The sequence below is a fragment of the Glycine max genome, chromosome 1 (assembly GCF_000004515.6).
Source record: "Glycine max cultivar Williams 82 chromosome 1, Glycine_max_v4.0, whole genome shotgun sequence".
NCBI lineage: Eukaryota > Viridiplantae > Streptophyta > Magnoliopsida > Fabales > Fabaceae > Glycine > Glycine max.
Window position 1 is genome coordinate 18,177,195 of NC_016088.4, and position 17,585 is coordinate 18,194,779.

The 17,585-nt window shown below is 40.2% G+C and overlaps 1 protein-coding gene and 2 non-coding genes across 3 annotated transcripts; 1 reads left to right on the top strand and 2 right to left on the bottom strand.

Moving 5' to 3' along the window:
- Window positions 1–1,272: 1,272 nt before the first annotated feature.
- Window positions 1,273–3,399, top strand: LOC113002300 (uncharacterized; the record flags this gene model as incomplete). Its single annotated transcript, XM_026129379.1, has 2 exons — window positions 1,273–2,163; window positions 2,383–3,399. Coding segments are annotated over 2 exons (1,908 nt in total), but the record flags the coding sequence as incomplete, so codon positions are not given.
- Window positions 1,537–1,643, bottom strand: LOC112998063 (small nucleolar RNA R71). The gene has a single exon (XR_003263085.1). It is a non-coding gene; the product is annotated as a small nucleolar RNA R71 (small nucleolar RNA).
- Window positions 3,400–10,836: 7,437 nt separating the features above from the next.
- LOC112997867 (small nucleolar RNA R71) lies at window positions 10,837–10,943 on the bottom strand. Its single transcript, XR_003262930.1, has one exon. It is a non-coding gene; the product is annotated as a small nucleolar RNA R71 (small nucleolar RNA).
- Between the last annotated feature and the right edge of the window lie 6,642 nt (window positions 10,944–17,585).

Sequence of the window (17,585 nt, forward strand, 5' to 3'; positions counted from 1 at the left end):
GCTTCTGAATCAGAGGAAACAACCCGTTTTTAATATTAGTAGTTTCGTATTCCATTTTATTTGTCTGCTCTTTAATTACCAAACAACCAAACCCCCCCCCCCCCATCGTTACTGTTACTGCAAGTATATTATGAACATTTGGCTTGTCACTGCTCGTTGGGAAACGACCTAGGATCACTTCCTAGTTACTGCATTTTCATGTTTATTTGATTCGGGTACGACCTCGATCAAATTTGGCACCGTTGCCGAGGAGCAGTGTCCAAAGGTTCATAATAGCTAGCTAGTGTTGTGTGTTTAATCCTTTCGTGTTTTAATTGTTAGTATTGTGTTAGTATGTGTGTTAGTGTTGATTAGTGTCCTGGTATTTTGTTTAATGTGTGTTCTGTTTCAGTTTTACCATTAAGCGTTTCCCCTGTTTCAGTCTTGGGTGTTTTGCTGTGAAGATTGTGCTTGAAAACAGAGTAGTAGTAGAAATCAGCTTGTGGAAAAACAGAGTAGTAGTAGAAATCAATTAGAGACGGATTTTAGCGACCACCCATGCTGAATTAATTGGGATTTTTTGTTTTAGTAGCTAGGGTTGTTATTTTTGGCTGAATTTTTTTGTGGTAACTTCTTTTAATCCATATTTTGTGGGAAAAATAGCTAGAGCCATAGGCCGGCTGAGGTCTCCATCGTCCAAAAAAAGCGATTCTGTCAAAAGTTTTTTATTTTTCAAGTTTTATTCACTTATTTTTCTTAACCTACCAATTTTAGCTTTCATAGTTAGACTTTGAATTTTTGTCTGAAAGTTTTTGTGCTATCTTCTCATCATTTTATAAGGTTGCTCACAAAATTTCAAGTCATTTGGATATCATTTGAGGGTAGCTGTAGTTCAAACCTACACCTTTATTTACATGACAAGGCAACTAGTTGTGTGCATGCTGAATGTAGTGTATGACTAGAGGCAATCCATCTGACTTACAACCCTTTGATCCTGAGATAGATAGGACATTTCATAGATTAGTTAGGCATCATTTTATACCTTTTGATCATTCTGAGCATTCCATAACTGGTGAATCTGTGCATTCTGTTATTGGTGATTTTGAACATCCTGATCTTGAGCATTATAATTTTGAGCATTCTGATTCTGAGCATTCTGATTTTGCACATTCTGAGAACATGGCACAACCTCCACCTCGTGAGAGGACTCTAAGGGAAATGGTTGCACCTGATTTCACCTATGAAAGCTTGTGCATCCAATACCCTGATGAGGATGTCCCATATGTTCTTAAAACTGGACTGATTCATTTGCTTCCAAAGTTTCATGGCCTTGCAGGTGAAGACCCGCACAAACATTTGAAAGAATTTCACATTGTCTGCTCCACCATGAAACCCCCAGATGTCCAAGAGGATCACATATTTCTGAAGGCTTTTCCTCACTCATTAGAGGGAGTGGCGAAGGACTGGCTGTATTACCTTGCTCCAAGGTCCATCACGAGCTGGGATGACCTTAAGAGAGTATTCTTAGAAAAAATTTTCCCTGCATCCAGGACCACAGCCATCAGGAAGGATATCTCAGGTATTAGACAACTCAGTGGAGAGAGCCTGTATGAGTACTGGGAGAGATTTAAGAAACTATGTGCCAGTTGCCCCCACCATCAGATTTCAGAACAGCTTCTTCTCCAATATTTTTATGAAGGACTCAGTAATATGGAGAGAAGTATGATAGATGCTGCCAGTGGTGGAGCCCTTGGAGACATGACTCCTGCTGAAGCCAGAAATTTAATTGAGAAGATGGCCTCCAACTCCCAGCAGTTTAGTGCCAGAAATGATGCCATAGTCATTAGAGGAGTGCATGAGGTAGCTACAAACCCATCTGCATCATCTGAAACTAAGAAGCTTGAAGGCAAACTGGATGCGTTGGTCAACTTGGTAACCCAGCTGGCCTTGAATCAGAAATTTGTACCTGTCGCAAGGGTTTGTGGTTTGTGCTCCTCTGCTGACCACCATACAGACCTTTGCCCTTCCATGCAGCAACCTGGAGCAATTGAGCAACCTGAAGCTTATGCAGCAAATATATACAATAGACCTCCTCAACCTCAGCAGCAAAATCAACCACAGCAGAGCAATTATGACCTTTCCAGCAACAGATACAACCCTGGATGGAGGAATCACCCTAACCTCAGATGGTCCAGCTTTCAGCAACAACAACAGCAGCCTGTTCCTTCCTTCCAAAATGCTGCTGGCCCAAGCAGACCATACATTCCTCCACCAATCCAACAACAGCAACAACCCCAGAAACAACCAACAGTTGAGGCCCCTCCACAACCTTCCCTTGAAGAACTTGTGAGGCAAATGACTATGCAGAACATGCAGTTTCAGCAAGAGACCAGAGCCTCCATTCAGAGCTTAACTAATCAGATGGGACAATTGGCAACTCAATTGAATCAACAACAGTCCCAGAATTCTGACAAGCTGCCTTCTCAAGCTGTCCAAAATCCCAAAAATGTCAGTGCCATTTCATTGAGGTCGGGAAAACAGTGTCAAGGACCTCAACCCGTAGCACCTTCCTCATCTGCAAATGAACCTGCCAAACTTCACTCTATTCCAGAAAAAGGTGATGACAAAAATCTACCTAACAATTTTTGTGCAGGTGAATCTTCTTCCACAGGTAATCCTGATTTGCAGAAGCAGCACATTCCCCCTCTTCCATTCCCTCCAAGAGCAGTTTCCAACAAAAAAATGGAAGAGGCAGAGAAAGAGATCTTGGAAACGTTTAGAAAAGTAGAGGTAAACATACCTCTGTTGGATGCAATAAAGCAAATTCCAAGATATGCCAAATTCTTGAAGGAGCTGTGCACTAATAAGCGGAAGCTTAAAGGAAGTGAACGAATTAGCATGGGCAGAAATGTCTCCGCATTGATTGGTAAATCTGTTCCTCAAATTCCTGAAAAATGCAAAGATCCAGGTACATTCAGCATACCTTGTATCATAGGGAATAGTAAGTTTGACAATGCCATGCTAGATTTAGGAGCCTCTGTTAGTGTTATGCCTCTGTCGATTTTTAATTCTCTATCTCTAGGTCCCTTGCAGTCAACTGATGTGGTAATTCATTTAGCTAATAGAAGTGTTGCCTATCCTATTGGTTTCATAGAAGATGTCTTAGTTAGAGTTGGTGAACTGATTTTCCCTGTTGATTTTTATATCTTGAATATGGAAGATGGATTTTCTCAAGGATCAGTTCCCATCATTCTAGGCAGACCCTTTATGAAAACTGCTAGAACTAAGATAGATGTTTATGCAGGCACACTGTCCATGGAGTTTGGTGATATAACTGTTCATTTTAATATTCTGGATGCTATGAAATACCCATCTGAAGATCTTTCTGTATTTCGTGCTGAAATAATTGACCATGTTGTTGATGAATACATGAATGATCTTTATTCTAATCTGCATGCCTCTCACTCTACATGCATTGAGTCTGAAATTGTACTTGATCATATGTCTGAATTTGATGTTGAGAGTGAATCTGAGAGTGATATTGATTGCATGCCTGGTGGTGGTGTTTTACCTCTTGAGATTGATTTTATAGAGTCAGATAGGACTAACCATGTTTCAGGAAGTACACATACCTCTGACTTTCTTTATGAGGTAAAGGCTGAGAAACCATCTCCTTTACCACTGTCCAGCCGACCACACCAGAATTGAAGCCTCTGCCATCAAATTTAAAATACGCTTACTTGGATGATAGCAAGAGTTTTCCAGTTATTATATCTGCCTCCCTTGCTGATGAGCAAGAGGAGAAGTTGTTGTCAGTTCTCAAGAAGCATAAGAAGGCTATAGGCTGGACCCTGGCGGACATTCCTGGTATTAGCCCATCCACATGTATGCATCGAATAAATTTAGAGGATGGAGCTAAACCAGTAAGACAGCCACAGAGAAGACTCAACCCGGTGATTCTTGATGTAGTGAAGAAGGAGATAACCAAGCTTTTGCAAGCTGGAATCATTTATCCTATCTCCGACAGCCAATGGGTGAGTCCCGTCCAGGTAGTCCCGAAAAAGACTGGCCTCACAGTGATCAGAAATGAGAAGGAGGAGCTGATTCCTACTCGGGTGCAGAACAGTTGGAGAGTCTGCATTGACTATAGGAGGCTGAACCAGGTTACCAAAAAGGACCATTTTCCCCTGCCATTCATTGACCAGATGCTTGAACGCCTGGCAGGTGAATCCCACTACTGTTTCCTTGATGGTTTTTCTGGTTATATGCAAATTACTATTGCTCCTGAGGATCAGGAAAAGACCACATTCACCTGCCCCTTCGGCACTTTTGCTTATAGGAGGATGCCTTTCGGCCTGTGCAATGCCCCTGGTACCTTCCAGCGGTGCATGATTAGTATTTTCAGTGATTTTTTAGAAAATTGCATAGAGGTGTTTATGGATGATTTCACTGTATATGGATCCTCTTTTGATGGTTGTTTGAATAGTTTGGAAAAAGTTTTGAATAGATGCATTGAAACTAACCTTGTTCTAAATTTTGAAAAATGTCATTTTATGGTTGAGCAAGGTATAGTTTTAGGCCACATTATTTCCAATAAGGGCATTGAAGTAGATCCTGCAAAAATTTCTGTTGTTTCACAATTGCCTTACCCCTCTTGTGTGCGAGAGGTGCGATCTTTTCTTGGTCATGCAGGATTCTACAGGCGCTTTATAAGGGATTTTAGCAAAGTAGCCCTTCCACTGTCCAACTTGTTGCAAAAGGAGGTGGAGTTTGACTTTAATGACAGATACAAAGAGGCTTTTGATTGCCTCAAAAGAGCGTTGACTACCACCCCCATCATCCAGGCACCCGATTGGACAACCCCTTTTGAGCTTATGTGTGATGCATCAAATTATGCATTGGGGGCTGTCCTTGCTCAGAAAATTGATAAATTGTCCAGGGTGATATATTATGCTTCTAGGACTTTAGATGCTGCCCAAGCAAATTATACTACTACTGAGAAAGAGCTTCTAGCCATAGTTTTTGCTCTTGAAAAATTTCGATCTTATTTGCTTGGTACTCGCATTATTGTTTATACTGACCATGCAGCTCTAAAGTACTTGTTGAAGAAGGCTGATTCTAAGCCTAGGTTGATCCGATGGATGCTCTGGCTCCAAGAGTTTGACTTGGAGATCCGTGATAGGAGCGGAGCACAAAATCTAGTTGCTGATCATTTGAGTCGGATCGAACGTGTCTCTGATGCAGATTCACCTATTCGGGATGATTTCCCGGATGATCATTTGTATATATTGTATAGTATTTCTGACTCTCTTTCTACTCCCTGGTTTGCTAACATTGTCAATTATTTAGTTGCCTCTGTTTTTCCTCCCTTAGCATCTAAGGCCCAAAAAGATAAGATTAAAAGTGATGCTAAGCATTTTATTTGGGATGACCCCTACTTGTGGAAATTGTGCAGTGATCAGGTCATTAGACGGTGCATTCCAGATCATGAGACTGACTCAGTCCTGCAGTTCTGTCATTCTTCCGCACCAGGAGGTCATCTGGGTGTTCAAAGGACAGCTCGCAAAGTGCTTGATTGTGGTTTTTATTGGCCCACCATCTTTAAAGATGCGTGGAAGATTTGCAGCACTTGTGAGCAGTGTCAGAGAGCAGGAAATACACTCACATGGCGACAACAAATGCCTCAGCAACCTATGCTATTCTGTGAGGTGTTTGATGTCTGGGGTATAGATTTCATGGGTCCTTTTACTGTCTCTTTTGGTTATGTTTATATTCTCCTTGCAGTTGATTATGTTTCAAAATGGGTGGAAGCCAAGCCCACTAGAACTAATGATGCTAAAGTTGTCGCAGACTTTGTCAGGTCTAATCTGTTTTGCAGGTTCGGAGTACCTAAAGCAATTGTTAGTGATCAAGGAACCCATTTTTGCAACAGGACAATGCATGCCCTGCTTAAAAAGTACGGGGTGGTACACGGGGTATCCACACTATACCACCCCCAGACTAATGGACAGGCAAAAATTTGTAACAGGGAAATCAAGAGAATTCTAGAGAAGATTGTGCAGCCAAGCAGGAAGGATTGGAGTACCAGGCTTGATGATGCTCTCTGGGCACATCGGACTGCCTACAAAGCACCCATAGGAATGTCTCCTTATCGGGTTGTCTTTGGAAAGGCATGTCATCTTGATGGAAGCTTGCTTGTGGGGCTTCTATGGAGGCTGGATCTTTGAGCTTCAATGGGGTCCTTTAATGGTGATTTTCCACCATGGAGATGCAGCGGAAGACAAAGGAAAGGAGGTGAGAGGAGGCGCCATCCATTAAGGAATAAGCCATGGAAGAAGGAGCTTCACCACCAAGATGAGCCTTGGATAAGAAGCTTGAAGAGGATGCTTCAATGGAGGAAAAGAAAGAGGGAGAGAAAGAGGGAGGGGGAGCACGAAATTGAAGGAAGAAAAAGGGAGAGAAGTTGAAGTTTGAGTTGTGTCTCACAAGACTCTCATTCATCAAAGTTACAACAAGTGTTACACATGCTTCTATTTATAGACTAGGTAGCTTCCTTGAGAAGCTTTCTTGAGAAAACTTCCTTGAGAAGCTTCTTTGAGAAAACTTCCTTGAGAAGCTAGAGCTTAGCTACACACACCCCTCTCATAACTAAGCTCACCTCCTTGAGAAGCTTCCTTAAGAAGATTCCTAAAGAAGCTAAAGCTTAGCTACACATACCTCTCTAATAGCTAAGCTCACCTCCTTGAGATGAGAAGCTAGAGCTTAGCTACACACCCCCTATAATAGCTAAGCTCACCCCCATGAGGAAAAACATGAAAATAACAAAAAAAGTCCTTATTACAAAGACAACTCAAAATGCCCCAAAATACAAGGCTAAAACCCTATACTACTATAATGGCCAAAATACAAGGCCTAGACGAAGGAAAAACCTATTCTAATATTTACAAAGATAAGCGGGCTCATACTTAGCCCATGGGCTCGAAATCTACCCTAAGGCTCATGAGAACCCTAGGGCCTTTCCTTGGATCTCTAGCCCAATCTACTTGGAGTCTTCTAGCCAATGCCCTTGCGGGGTAGGATTGCATCATTCCCTCCACCTTGGAAAGGATTTGACCTCAAATCCCGAGGTTCTTCATACTCTGGGCTCCTTCCCTCAACACCTGTAAAAAGAACAAAAACACATGTATTAGTGGTGTTTGGTATGTTGAAGTAAGGTAAGGTCTGAAAACCCATTTCCTGGGCATCTTCCCATGAAGGAACATGGTTTCTCACCAACTCAATGAGTGGTGCTACAAGTATAGAAAAATATGGGACAAACCTTTTGTAAAAGTTTGTTAAGTCATGGAAGCCCCAAATTTTTCTTATACTTGGTGGAGTGAGCCACTCAGGAATGACCTTTATTCTCTTAGGGTTCATGGGAACCCGTTGATCACTATTTGAAAAATTAAGAAAAGTAACGCAATAAAACATACCTTTTTCTGTATATTCATATTGATTATTCCTACCAAAAAGTATAACAAACCTAAGGTGTCCCATATGAGTACCTAAGTTTGTATTGAAACTAAAAATAAGAACAAACCTACCTAATGGGTCCCTATGTACACACACCATGAAGATGTTAGGTGTACGAGTGATTTTACAAAAGAGGGTTGCACCACTCAAAACATTCATCATACCACCTATTTTAGGGACTTGGTGCCTAATAATACCTATTTTGGGCACCAACAAAGCACAAGGATTTAAGCTCTTGCGAACCAAACCCTCATCCAACAACTTCTTTACTTGAGGAATAAACTCAAGCCCAAGAGGTGTTGCAATGCTAGCAAGTGTCTTTTTACAAAAGAGAAAATGTGGAGGTTGTCTAAGAGGGAAAGTTTCTTTAATGTTTGTCTTTATTGTAAAATGAGTTTCCTTCTTAGCTAACCTCTTGTAGGAGACACTTACCTCCTTACACTTCTCTTTAACCACTAATGGTTGTCCATCTTCTTGGGGGTAGATTTCTTCACTAGATTCTTCCCCTTTTGCTTCTTCACTTTCACTAGAGGAAGGTGAAGTAGTAGCCTCATCTTGGCTACTATAAATGTCTTGGCCCCTCATAATCATGGTTTTTGTGGTGGGGCATTGAGAAGTAATGTGTCCTCTTCCAAGACATTTAAAGCACTTTATAGAGCTAGTTTTCACTTGCATACTAGCCTTAGGGGCTTGCTTTTCTATTGCCTTCCCCTTATCATCTTTGGGCTTAGAAGGTGTGATGTGCCATCATTTTCTTCTATTTTCTAAACCCTTTTTGCACCATTTTAATTATTGATTGGTCTTAATTGTCAATTAATTAGGCAGTTTTATTATTTGGGCTCATTTAGCTAATTTGATGTTTTTAATCTAATTTCAGGAATTAATGAAACATTGGGCTTAATCCGGATTTTGGTTGTGGACTTGAAGAGGGCAAATAAAGCAGCGCTTACCTTAGTTAATTTCTAATTAGGAAATTTCGCAATTTTATTTTATGTTGTTCAGTGTTTATTTCGTTTTGGGCCAGAGTATTGTAATAGGGCCCAGTGACTCTAAGTGACTCTTTTTAAATAGCTGCCTTGCGATTCGTGCAGGGCATTCTATTCTGTTATGCTATCCATTATTCAGAGCTTTGTTTTAGGGTTTTTCGTTTTTCTGTTTTGCTGCTTCTGAGTTCGTAATGCAATTTTACGTTTTCTGCTTCTAATTACAATTTCGTTCTTGCTTCTTCTTTTACTCTCATTTACGTTTCTGTTCCATTTTACATTTCTGTTCGTTTACATTTCTGTTCATTTACGTTTCCGTTCATTTACGTTTCTGCTTCATGTTTCAATTGCGTTTTCTGTTTGAATCCATGGAAGGCTAGATTTTCTGGTGTTGTTTCCTTTTGAGGACGAAGCCCAACTCTCTTTGAGGTTTCGCTTGTAATGTGGTTTCCTGGCAGTTTTCCCTTCACCAGTTATCCCAATTTCGTGAATATTAATCAGTGCACGCTTCATGTTCGATTAATTGCCTCTGAGCCTAACTTGTGTTCATGCTTAATGGACGAAGGGCTAACTGGTGTATGTGGTGCCTAATCACGTATTGAAAACCCTAAGTTGATTTTCACTTAGTAAATTGAAATAGGGTTGGATTAAGTGGTTGACTGTTAGGGACGAATTCTCCATAACCCAGGATAAGAGAGTGGCTTCTGAATCAGAGGAAACAACCCGTTTTTAATATTAGTAGTTTCGTATTCCATTTTATTTGTCTGCTCTTTAATTACCAAACAACCAAAGCCCCCCCCCCCCCCCATCGTTACTGTTACTGCAAGTATATTATGAACATTTGGCTTGTCACTGCTCGTTGGGAAACGACCTAGGATCACTTCCTACTTACTGCATTTTCATGTTTATTTGATTCGGGTACGGCCTCGATCAAATTTGGCGCCGTTGCCGGGGAGCAGTGTCCAAAGGTTCATAATAGCTAGCTAGTGTTGTGTGTTTAATCCTTTCGTGTTTTAATTGTTAGTATTGTGTTAGTATGTGTGTTAGTGTTGATTAGTGTCCTGGTATTTTGTTTAATGTGTGTTCTGTTTCAGTTTTACCATTAAGCGTTTCCCCTGTTTCAGTCTTGGGTGTTTTGCTGTGAAGATTGTGCTTGAAAACAGAGTAGTAGTAGAAATCAATTAGAGACGGATTTTAGCGACCACCCATGCTGAATTAATTGGGATTTTTTGTTTTAGTAGCTAGGGTTGTTATTTTTGGCTGAATTTTTTTGTGGTAACTTCTTTTAATCCATATTTTGTGGGAAAAATAGCTAGAGCCTTTAGTTTGGTCAGATTTGAAAGTTCCAAAAAAGTAGCAAATTTTGTGTATGTCAAAACTTCAAACGGCCATAACTTTTGCTCCGGTTATCAGAATCGCAATTATTATATATGCATTTGGGGTAGAAAAAAATTTCCTACGCCATGGCAGCCTGCTGTAGGCCGGCTGAGGTCTCCATCGTCCAAAAAAAACGATTCTGTCAAAAGTTTTTTATTTTTCAAGTTTTATTCACTTATTTTTCTTAACCTACCAATTTTAGCTTTCATAGTTAGACTTTGAATTTTTGTCTGAAATTTTTTGTGCTATCTTCTCATCATTTTATAAGGTTGCTCACAAAATTTCAAGTCATTTGGATATCATTTGAGGGTAGCTGTAGTTCAAACCTACACCTTTATTTACATGACAAGGCAACTAGTTGTGTGCATGCTGAATGTAGTGTATGACTAGAGGCAATCCATCTGACTTACAACCCTTTGATCCTGAGATAGATAGGACATTTCATAGATTAGTTAGGCATCATTTTATACCTTTTGATCATTCTGAGCATTCCATAACTGGTGAATCTGTGCATTCTGTTATTGGTGATTTTGAACATCCTGATCTTGAGCATTATAATTTTGAGCATTCTGATTCTGAGCATTCTGATTTTGCACATTCTGAGAACATGGCACAACCTCCACCTCGTGAGAGGACTCTAAGGGAAATGGCTGCACCTGATTTCACCTATGAAAGCTTGTGCATCCAATACCCTGATGAGGATGTCCCATATGTTCTTAAGACTGGACTGATTCATTTGCTTCCAAAGTTTCATGGCCTTGCAGGTGAAGACCCGCACAAAAATTTGAAAGAATTTCACATTGTCTGCTCCACCATGAAATCCCCAGATGTCCAAGAGGATCACATATTTCTGAAGGCTTTTCCTCATTCATTAGAGGGAGTGGCAAAGGACTGGTTGTATTACCTTGCTCCAAGGTCCATCACGAGCTGGGATGACCTTAAGAGAGTATTCTTAGAAATTTTTTTCCCTGCTTCCAGGACCACAGCCATCAGGAAGGATATCTCAGGGATTAGACAACTCAGTGGAGAGAGCCTGTATGAGTACTGGGAGAGATTTAAGAAACTATGTGCCAGTTGCCCCCACCATCAGATTTCAGAACAGCTTCTTCTCCAATATTTTTATGAAGGACTCAGTAACATGGAGAGAAGTATGATAGATGCTGCCAGTGGTGGAGCCCTTGGAGACATGACTCCTGCTGAAGCCAGAAATTTAATTGAGAAGATGGCCTCCAACTCCCAGCAGTTTAGTGCCAGAAATGATGCCATAGTCATTAGAGGAGTGCATGAGGTAGCTACAAACCCATCTGCATCATCTGAAACTAAGAAGCTTGAAGGCAAACTGGATGCATTGGTTAACTTGGTAACCCAGCTGGCCTTGAATCAGAAATCTGTACCTGTTGCAAGGGTTTGTGGTTTGTGCTCCTCTGCTGACCATCATACAGACCTTTGCCCTTCCATGCAGCAACCTGGAGCAATTGAGCAGCCTGAAGCTTATGCTGCAAATATTTACAATAGACCTCCTCAACCTCAGCAGCAAAATCAACCACAACAGAACAATTATGACCTTTCTAGCAACAGATACAACCCTGGATGGAGGAGTCACCCTAACCTCAGATGGTCCAGCCCTCAGCAACAACAACAGCAGCCTGCTCCTTCCTTCCAAAATGCTGCTGGCCCAAGCAGACCATACATTCCTCCACCAATCCAACAACAGCAACAACCCCAGAACTTGTGAGGCAAATGACTATGCAGAACATGCAGTTTCAGCAAGAGACCAGAGCCTCCATTCAGAGCTTAACCAATCAGATGGGACAATTAGCTACGCCTCCATTCGGAGCTTAACCAATCAGATGGGACAATTAGCTACCCAATTGAATCAACAACAGTCCCAGAATTCTGACAAGCTGCCTTCTCAAGCTGTCCAGAATCCCAAAAATGTCAGTGCCATTTCATTGAGGTCGGGAAAGCAGTGTCAGGGACCTCAACCCGTAGCACCTTCCTCATCTGCAAATGAACCTGCCAAACTTCACTCTATTCCAGAAAAAGGTGATGACAAAAATCTACCTAACAATTTATGTGCAGGTGAATCTTCTTCCACAGGTAATTCTGATTTGCAGAAGCAGCACATTCCCCCTCTTCCATTCCCTCCAAGAGCAGTTTCCAACAAAAAAATGGAAGAGGCAGAGAAAGAGATCTTGGAAACATTTAGAAAAGTAGAGGTAAACATACCTCTGTTGGATGCAATAAAGCAAATTCCAAGATATGCCAAATTCTTGAAGTAGCTGTGCACTAATAAGCGGAAGCTTAAAGGAAGTGAACGAATTAGCATGGGCAGAAATGTCTCCGCATTGATTGGTAAATCTGTTCCTCAAATTCCTGAAAAATGCAAAGATCCAGGTACATTCAGCATACCTTGTATTATAGGGAATAGTAAGTTTGACAATGCCATGCTAGATTTAGGAGCCTCTGTTAGTGTTATGCCTCTGTCGATTTTTAATTCTCTATCTCTAGGTCCCTTGCAGTCAACTGATGTGGTAATTCATTTAGCTAATAGAAGTGTTGCCTATCCTGTTGGTTTCATAGAAGATGTCTTAGTTAGAGTTGGTGAACTGATTTTCCCTGTTGATTTTTATATCTTGAATATGGAAGATGGATTTTCTCAAGGATCAGTTCCCATCATTCTAGGCAGACCCTTTATGAAAACTGCTAGAACTAAGATAGATGTTTATGCAGGCACACTGTCCATGGAGTTTGGTGATATAACTGTTCATTTTAATATTCTGGATGCTATGAAATACCCATCTGAAGATCTTTCTGTATTTCGTGCTGAAATAATTGACCATGTTGTTGATGAATACATGACTAATCTTTATTCTAATCTGCATGCCTCTCACTCTTCATGCATTGAGTCTGAAATTGTACTTGATCATATGTCTGAATTTGATGCTGAGAGTGAATCTGAGAGTGATATTGATTGCATGCCTGGTGGTGGTGTTTTACCTCTTGAGATTGATTTTATAGAGTCAGATAGGACTAACCATGTTTCAGGAAGTACACATACCTCTGACTTTCTTTATGAGGTAAAGGCTGAGAAACCATCTCCTTCTACCACTGTCCAGCCGACCACACCAGAATTGAAGCCTCTGCCATCAAATTTAAAATACGCTTACTTGGATGATAGCAAGAGTTTTCCAGTGATTATATCTGCCTCCCTTGCTGATGAGCAAGAGGAGAAGTTGTTGTCAGTTCTCAAGAAGCATAAGAAGGCTATAGGCTGGACCCTGGCGGACATTCCTGGTATTAGCCCATCCACATGTATGCATCGAATAAATTTAGAGGATGGAGCTAAACCAGTAAGACAGCCACAGAGAAGACTCAACCCGGTGATTCTTGATGTAGTGAAGAAGGAGATAACCAAGCTTTTGCAAGCTGGAATCATTTATCCTATCTCCGACAGCCAATGGGTGAGTCCTGTCCAGGTAGTCCCGAAAAAGACTGGCCTCACAGTGATCAGAAATAAGAAGGAGGAGCTGATTCCTACTCGGGTGCAGAACAGTTGGAGAGTCTGCATTGACTATAGGAGGCTGAACCAGGTTACCAAAAAGGACCATTTTCCCCTGCCATTCATTGACCAGATGCTTGAACGCCTGGCAGGTAAATCCCACTACTGTTTCCTTGATGGTTTTTCTGGTTATATGCAAATTACTATTGCTCCTGAGGATCAGGAAAAGACCACATTCACCTGCCCCTTCGGCACTTTTGCTTATAGGAGGATGCCTTTCGGCCTGTGCAATGCCCCTGGTACCTTCCAGCGGTGCATGATTAGTATTTTCAGTGATTTTTTAGAAAATTGCATAGAGGTGTTTATGGATGATTTCACTGTATATGGATCCTCTTTTGATGGTTGTTTGAATAGTTTGGAAAAAGTTTTGAATAGATGCATTGAAACTAACCTTGTTCTAAATTTTGAAAAATGTCATTTTATGGTTGAGCAAGGTATAGTTTTAGGCCACATTATTTCCAACAAGGGCATTGAAGTAGATCCTGCAAAAATTTCTGTTGTTTCACAATTGCCTTACCCCTCTTGTGTGCGAGAGGTGCGATCTTTTCTTGGTCATGCAGGATTCTACAGGCGCTTTATAAGGGATTTTAGCAAAGTAGCCCTTCCACTGTCCAACTTGTTGCAAAAGGAGGTGGAGTTTGACTTTAATGACAGATGCAAAGAGGCTTTTCATTGCCTCAAAAGAACGTTGACTACCACCCCCACTAGAACTAATGATGCTAAAGTTGTTGCAGACTTTGTTTCAAAAATGGGTGGAAGCCAAGCCCACTAGAACTAATGATGCTAAAGTTGTTGCAGACTTTGTCAGGTCTAATCTGTTTTGCAGGTTTGGAGTACCTAAAGCAATTGTTAGTGATCAAGGAACCCATTTTTGCAACAGGACAATGCATGCCCTGCTTAAAAAGTACGGGGTGGTACACAGAGTATCCACACCATACCACCCCCAGACTAATGGACAGGCAGAAATTTCTAACAGGGAAATCAAGAGAATTCTAGAGAAGATTGTGCAGCCAAGCAGGAAAGATTGGAGTACCAGGCTTGATGATGCTCTCTGGGCACATCGGACTGCCTACAAAGCACCCATAGGAATGTCTCCTTATCGGGTTGTCTTTGGAAAGGCATGTCATCTTCCAGTGGAAATTGAGCACAAAGCATACTGGGCAGTGAAGACATGCAACTTCTCTATGGATCAAGCTGGCGAGGAAAGGAAGTTGCAACTGAGTGAGTTAGATGAAATCCGCCTAGAAGCCTACGAGAATGCCAAGTTCTACAAAGAAAAGACCAAGAAGTTCCATGATAGCATGATAGTTAAAAAAGACTTCGTGGTTGGGCAAAAAGTGTTATTGTATAATTATAGGCTTGGACTCATGAGTGGTAAGTTGAGGTCTAAGTGGATTGGTCCTTTTGTTGTTAAAAATGTTTTTCCTTATGGCACAGTTGAGATCAAAAGCGACTCCACAAACAAGAGCTTCAAGGTCAATGGACATCGACTTAAGCCATTCCTCACGAACCCTTCTTTAGTGGACGTAGTGGTGGAAGAGACTTCCTTACTCCACCCTATTCTTCCTCCACCATGACTTAGGGAGTTTTTCTTTTCCTATCTCCTTCTTTGCTTTTATTACACTTGTCCGATTCTCTTTGATGATTTAATTGTTTTTAATCTTTTAATTGTGCTCCAATGTTTCATTAATTCCTGAAATTAGATTAAAAACATCAAATTAGCTAAATGAGCCCAAATTATAAAACTGCCTAATTAATTGACAATTAAGACCAATCAATAATTAAAATGGTGCAACGGATTTTCAGTTTAATATTTTGGGTCAATTGCACATCAACGTACGACTTTGCATGTTTTTCTTTGAATTATAGGATATGTTCAAGAAATGGGTAATTGTTTTGAAAATAAAAGTTCTTGACATTTTGTGACTTGAAATCCTTGATTCTTCTCTACATGTCATGATAGTTTTGAAAGCTCAATTTGAAAGTGATGATTTTACCTTTGTGAGAATTTGAGCCATCCATCATTATAATCATTTGGTGTGTTTTGCCCCATTGATTGCTTGCACAATAGCCTTGGCTTGATTCTTGTTGATGCGTCCTAATTCACATGCATATTTGGAAATGATTAAGGCAATTTTGTTCTTATAAGCTTCTAGCCAAATGGACTTACCTTGAATTAATTCCTTTGATAGCCCTTTTGAGCCTTGTTTCCCTTTCCTTGTTTTGAAGCTCACTACAAGCCTTAAGTGAAAAACCATGATATTACCATATCCTTAAGGAATTTTGGAGCTTTGGAATTGTTTTGGGAATAAGTGTGGGGGGTTTTTGTTTCATTTGATAACTTGTTTTGTTGGCTATGCTTCATGATGTATTTTGGGCCATACTTGATGTACATTGTATATTGGTTAAATGTTGGACATGCTGAATGAAATGTTGTTTCTCAAAGGCCAAAGAGTAAAAAAAAAAAAAAAAAAAAAAAAAAAAAAAAAAAAAATTCGAAAAAAGAAAAAGAAAAGCAATAAAGTTGAGTGAATAAGATCTTAAATGGCACAAGAATGATGAAACTCTTGGTTCTACTCTTCATGTTTAATTTTTATCTTTACTTCTTTTTATTTTTTTCTTAATATGCACTTATTCCCCTTTGCTCCTCTATTCCTTTGGGATTTAGCCACTTATTCCATATTTCTCCATACCTTGTCCTTGGCCCCGTTACAACCTTAAAAGACCTTTTGATCCTCATGTGCTTGTGTTTATGGGTTGATTGTCAATTTTAGAATCTTGCCAAGTTTATGTGGTGTTTGCTTTCATGGGTGCTTTGAGGGTAAATAGTAGCCTAGACACTTGAGAGATAGAGTGTATATCTTGTGAGGCTTTATCACTTTTCATTCTTGAGCTGATTAACTATTTTGCCATGATTGGGTTGCTTGGATGATTTTCATGAATGTCTTGACTTGTTGGATCTCCTTATGTTAGATGTTACCCATTCCTTTCATTCCTTGATGTTCATTGAGAAATATGTGAATGTTTTTGTTTGTCTCCCTTTCATATCCTTGGATTTTGTTCTTTGTTTCATTTTGCCCAGGAGTGCAAAAGGCTAAGTATGGGGGGTTTCGATGTGCCATCATTTTCTTCTATTTTCTAAACCCTTTTTGCACCATTTTAATTATTGATTGGTCTTAATTGTCAATTAATTAGGCAGTTTTATTATTTGGGCTCATTTAGCTAATTTGATGTTTTTAATCTAATTTCAGGAATTAATGAAACATTGGGCTTAATCCGGATTTTGGTTGTGGACTTGAAGAGGGCAAATAAAGCAGCGCTTACCTTAGTTAATTTCTAATTAGGAAATTTCGCAATTTTATTTTATGTTGTTCAGTGTTTATTTCGTTTTGGGCCAGAGTATTGTAATAGGGCCCAGTGACTCTGAGTGACTCTTTTTAAATAGCTGCCTTGGGATTCGTGCAGGGGATTCTATTCTGCTATGCTATTTTCATTATTCAGAGCTTTGGTTTTAGGTTTTCACGTTTTTCTGTGCCCTTGTTACAGTTTTCGTTCTTAATGCAAATTTCCGTTTGCTGCTTCTAATTACGAGTTCATTCTTGCTTCTTCTTCTACTTTCATTTACGTTTCTGTTCATTTATGTTCTTGTTCATTTACGTTTCTGCTTCATGTTTCATTTGCGTTTTCTGTTTGAATCCATGGAAGGCTAGATTTTCTGGTGTTGTTTCCTTTTGAGGACGAAGCCCAACTCTCTTTGAGGTTTCGTTTGTAATGTGGTTTCCTGGCAGTTTTCCCTTCACCAGTTATCCCAATTTCGTGAATATTAATCAGTGCACGCTTCGTGTTCGATGAATTGCCTCTGAGCCTAACTTGCGTTCATGCTTAATGGATGAAGGGCTAACTGGTGTATGTGGTGCCTAATCACGTATTGAAAACCCTAAGTTGATTTTCGCTTAGTAAATTGAAATAGGGTTGGATTAAGTGGTTGACTGTTAGGGACGAATTCTCCATAACCCAGGATAAGAGAGTGGCTTCTGAATCAGAGGAAACAACCCGTTTTTAATATTAGTAGTTTCGTATTCCATTTTATTTGTCTGCTCTTTAATTACCAAACAACCAAACCCCCCCCCCCCATCGTTACTGTTACTGCAAGTATATTATGAACATTTGGC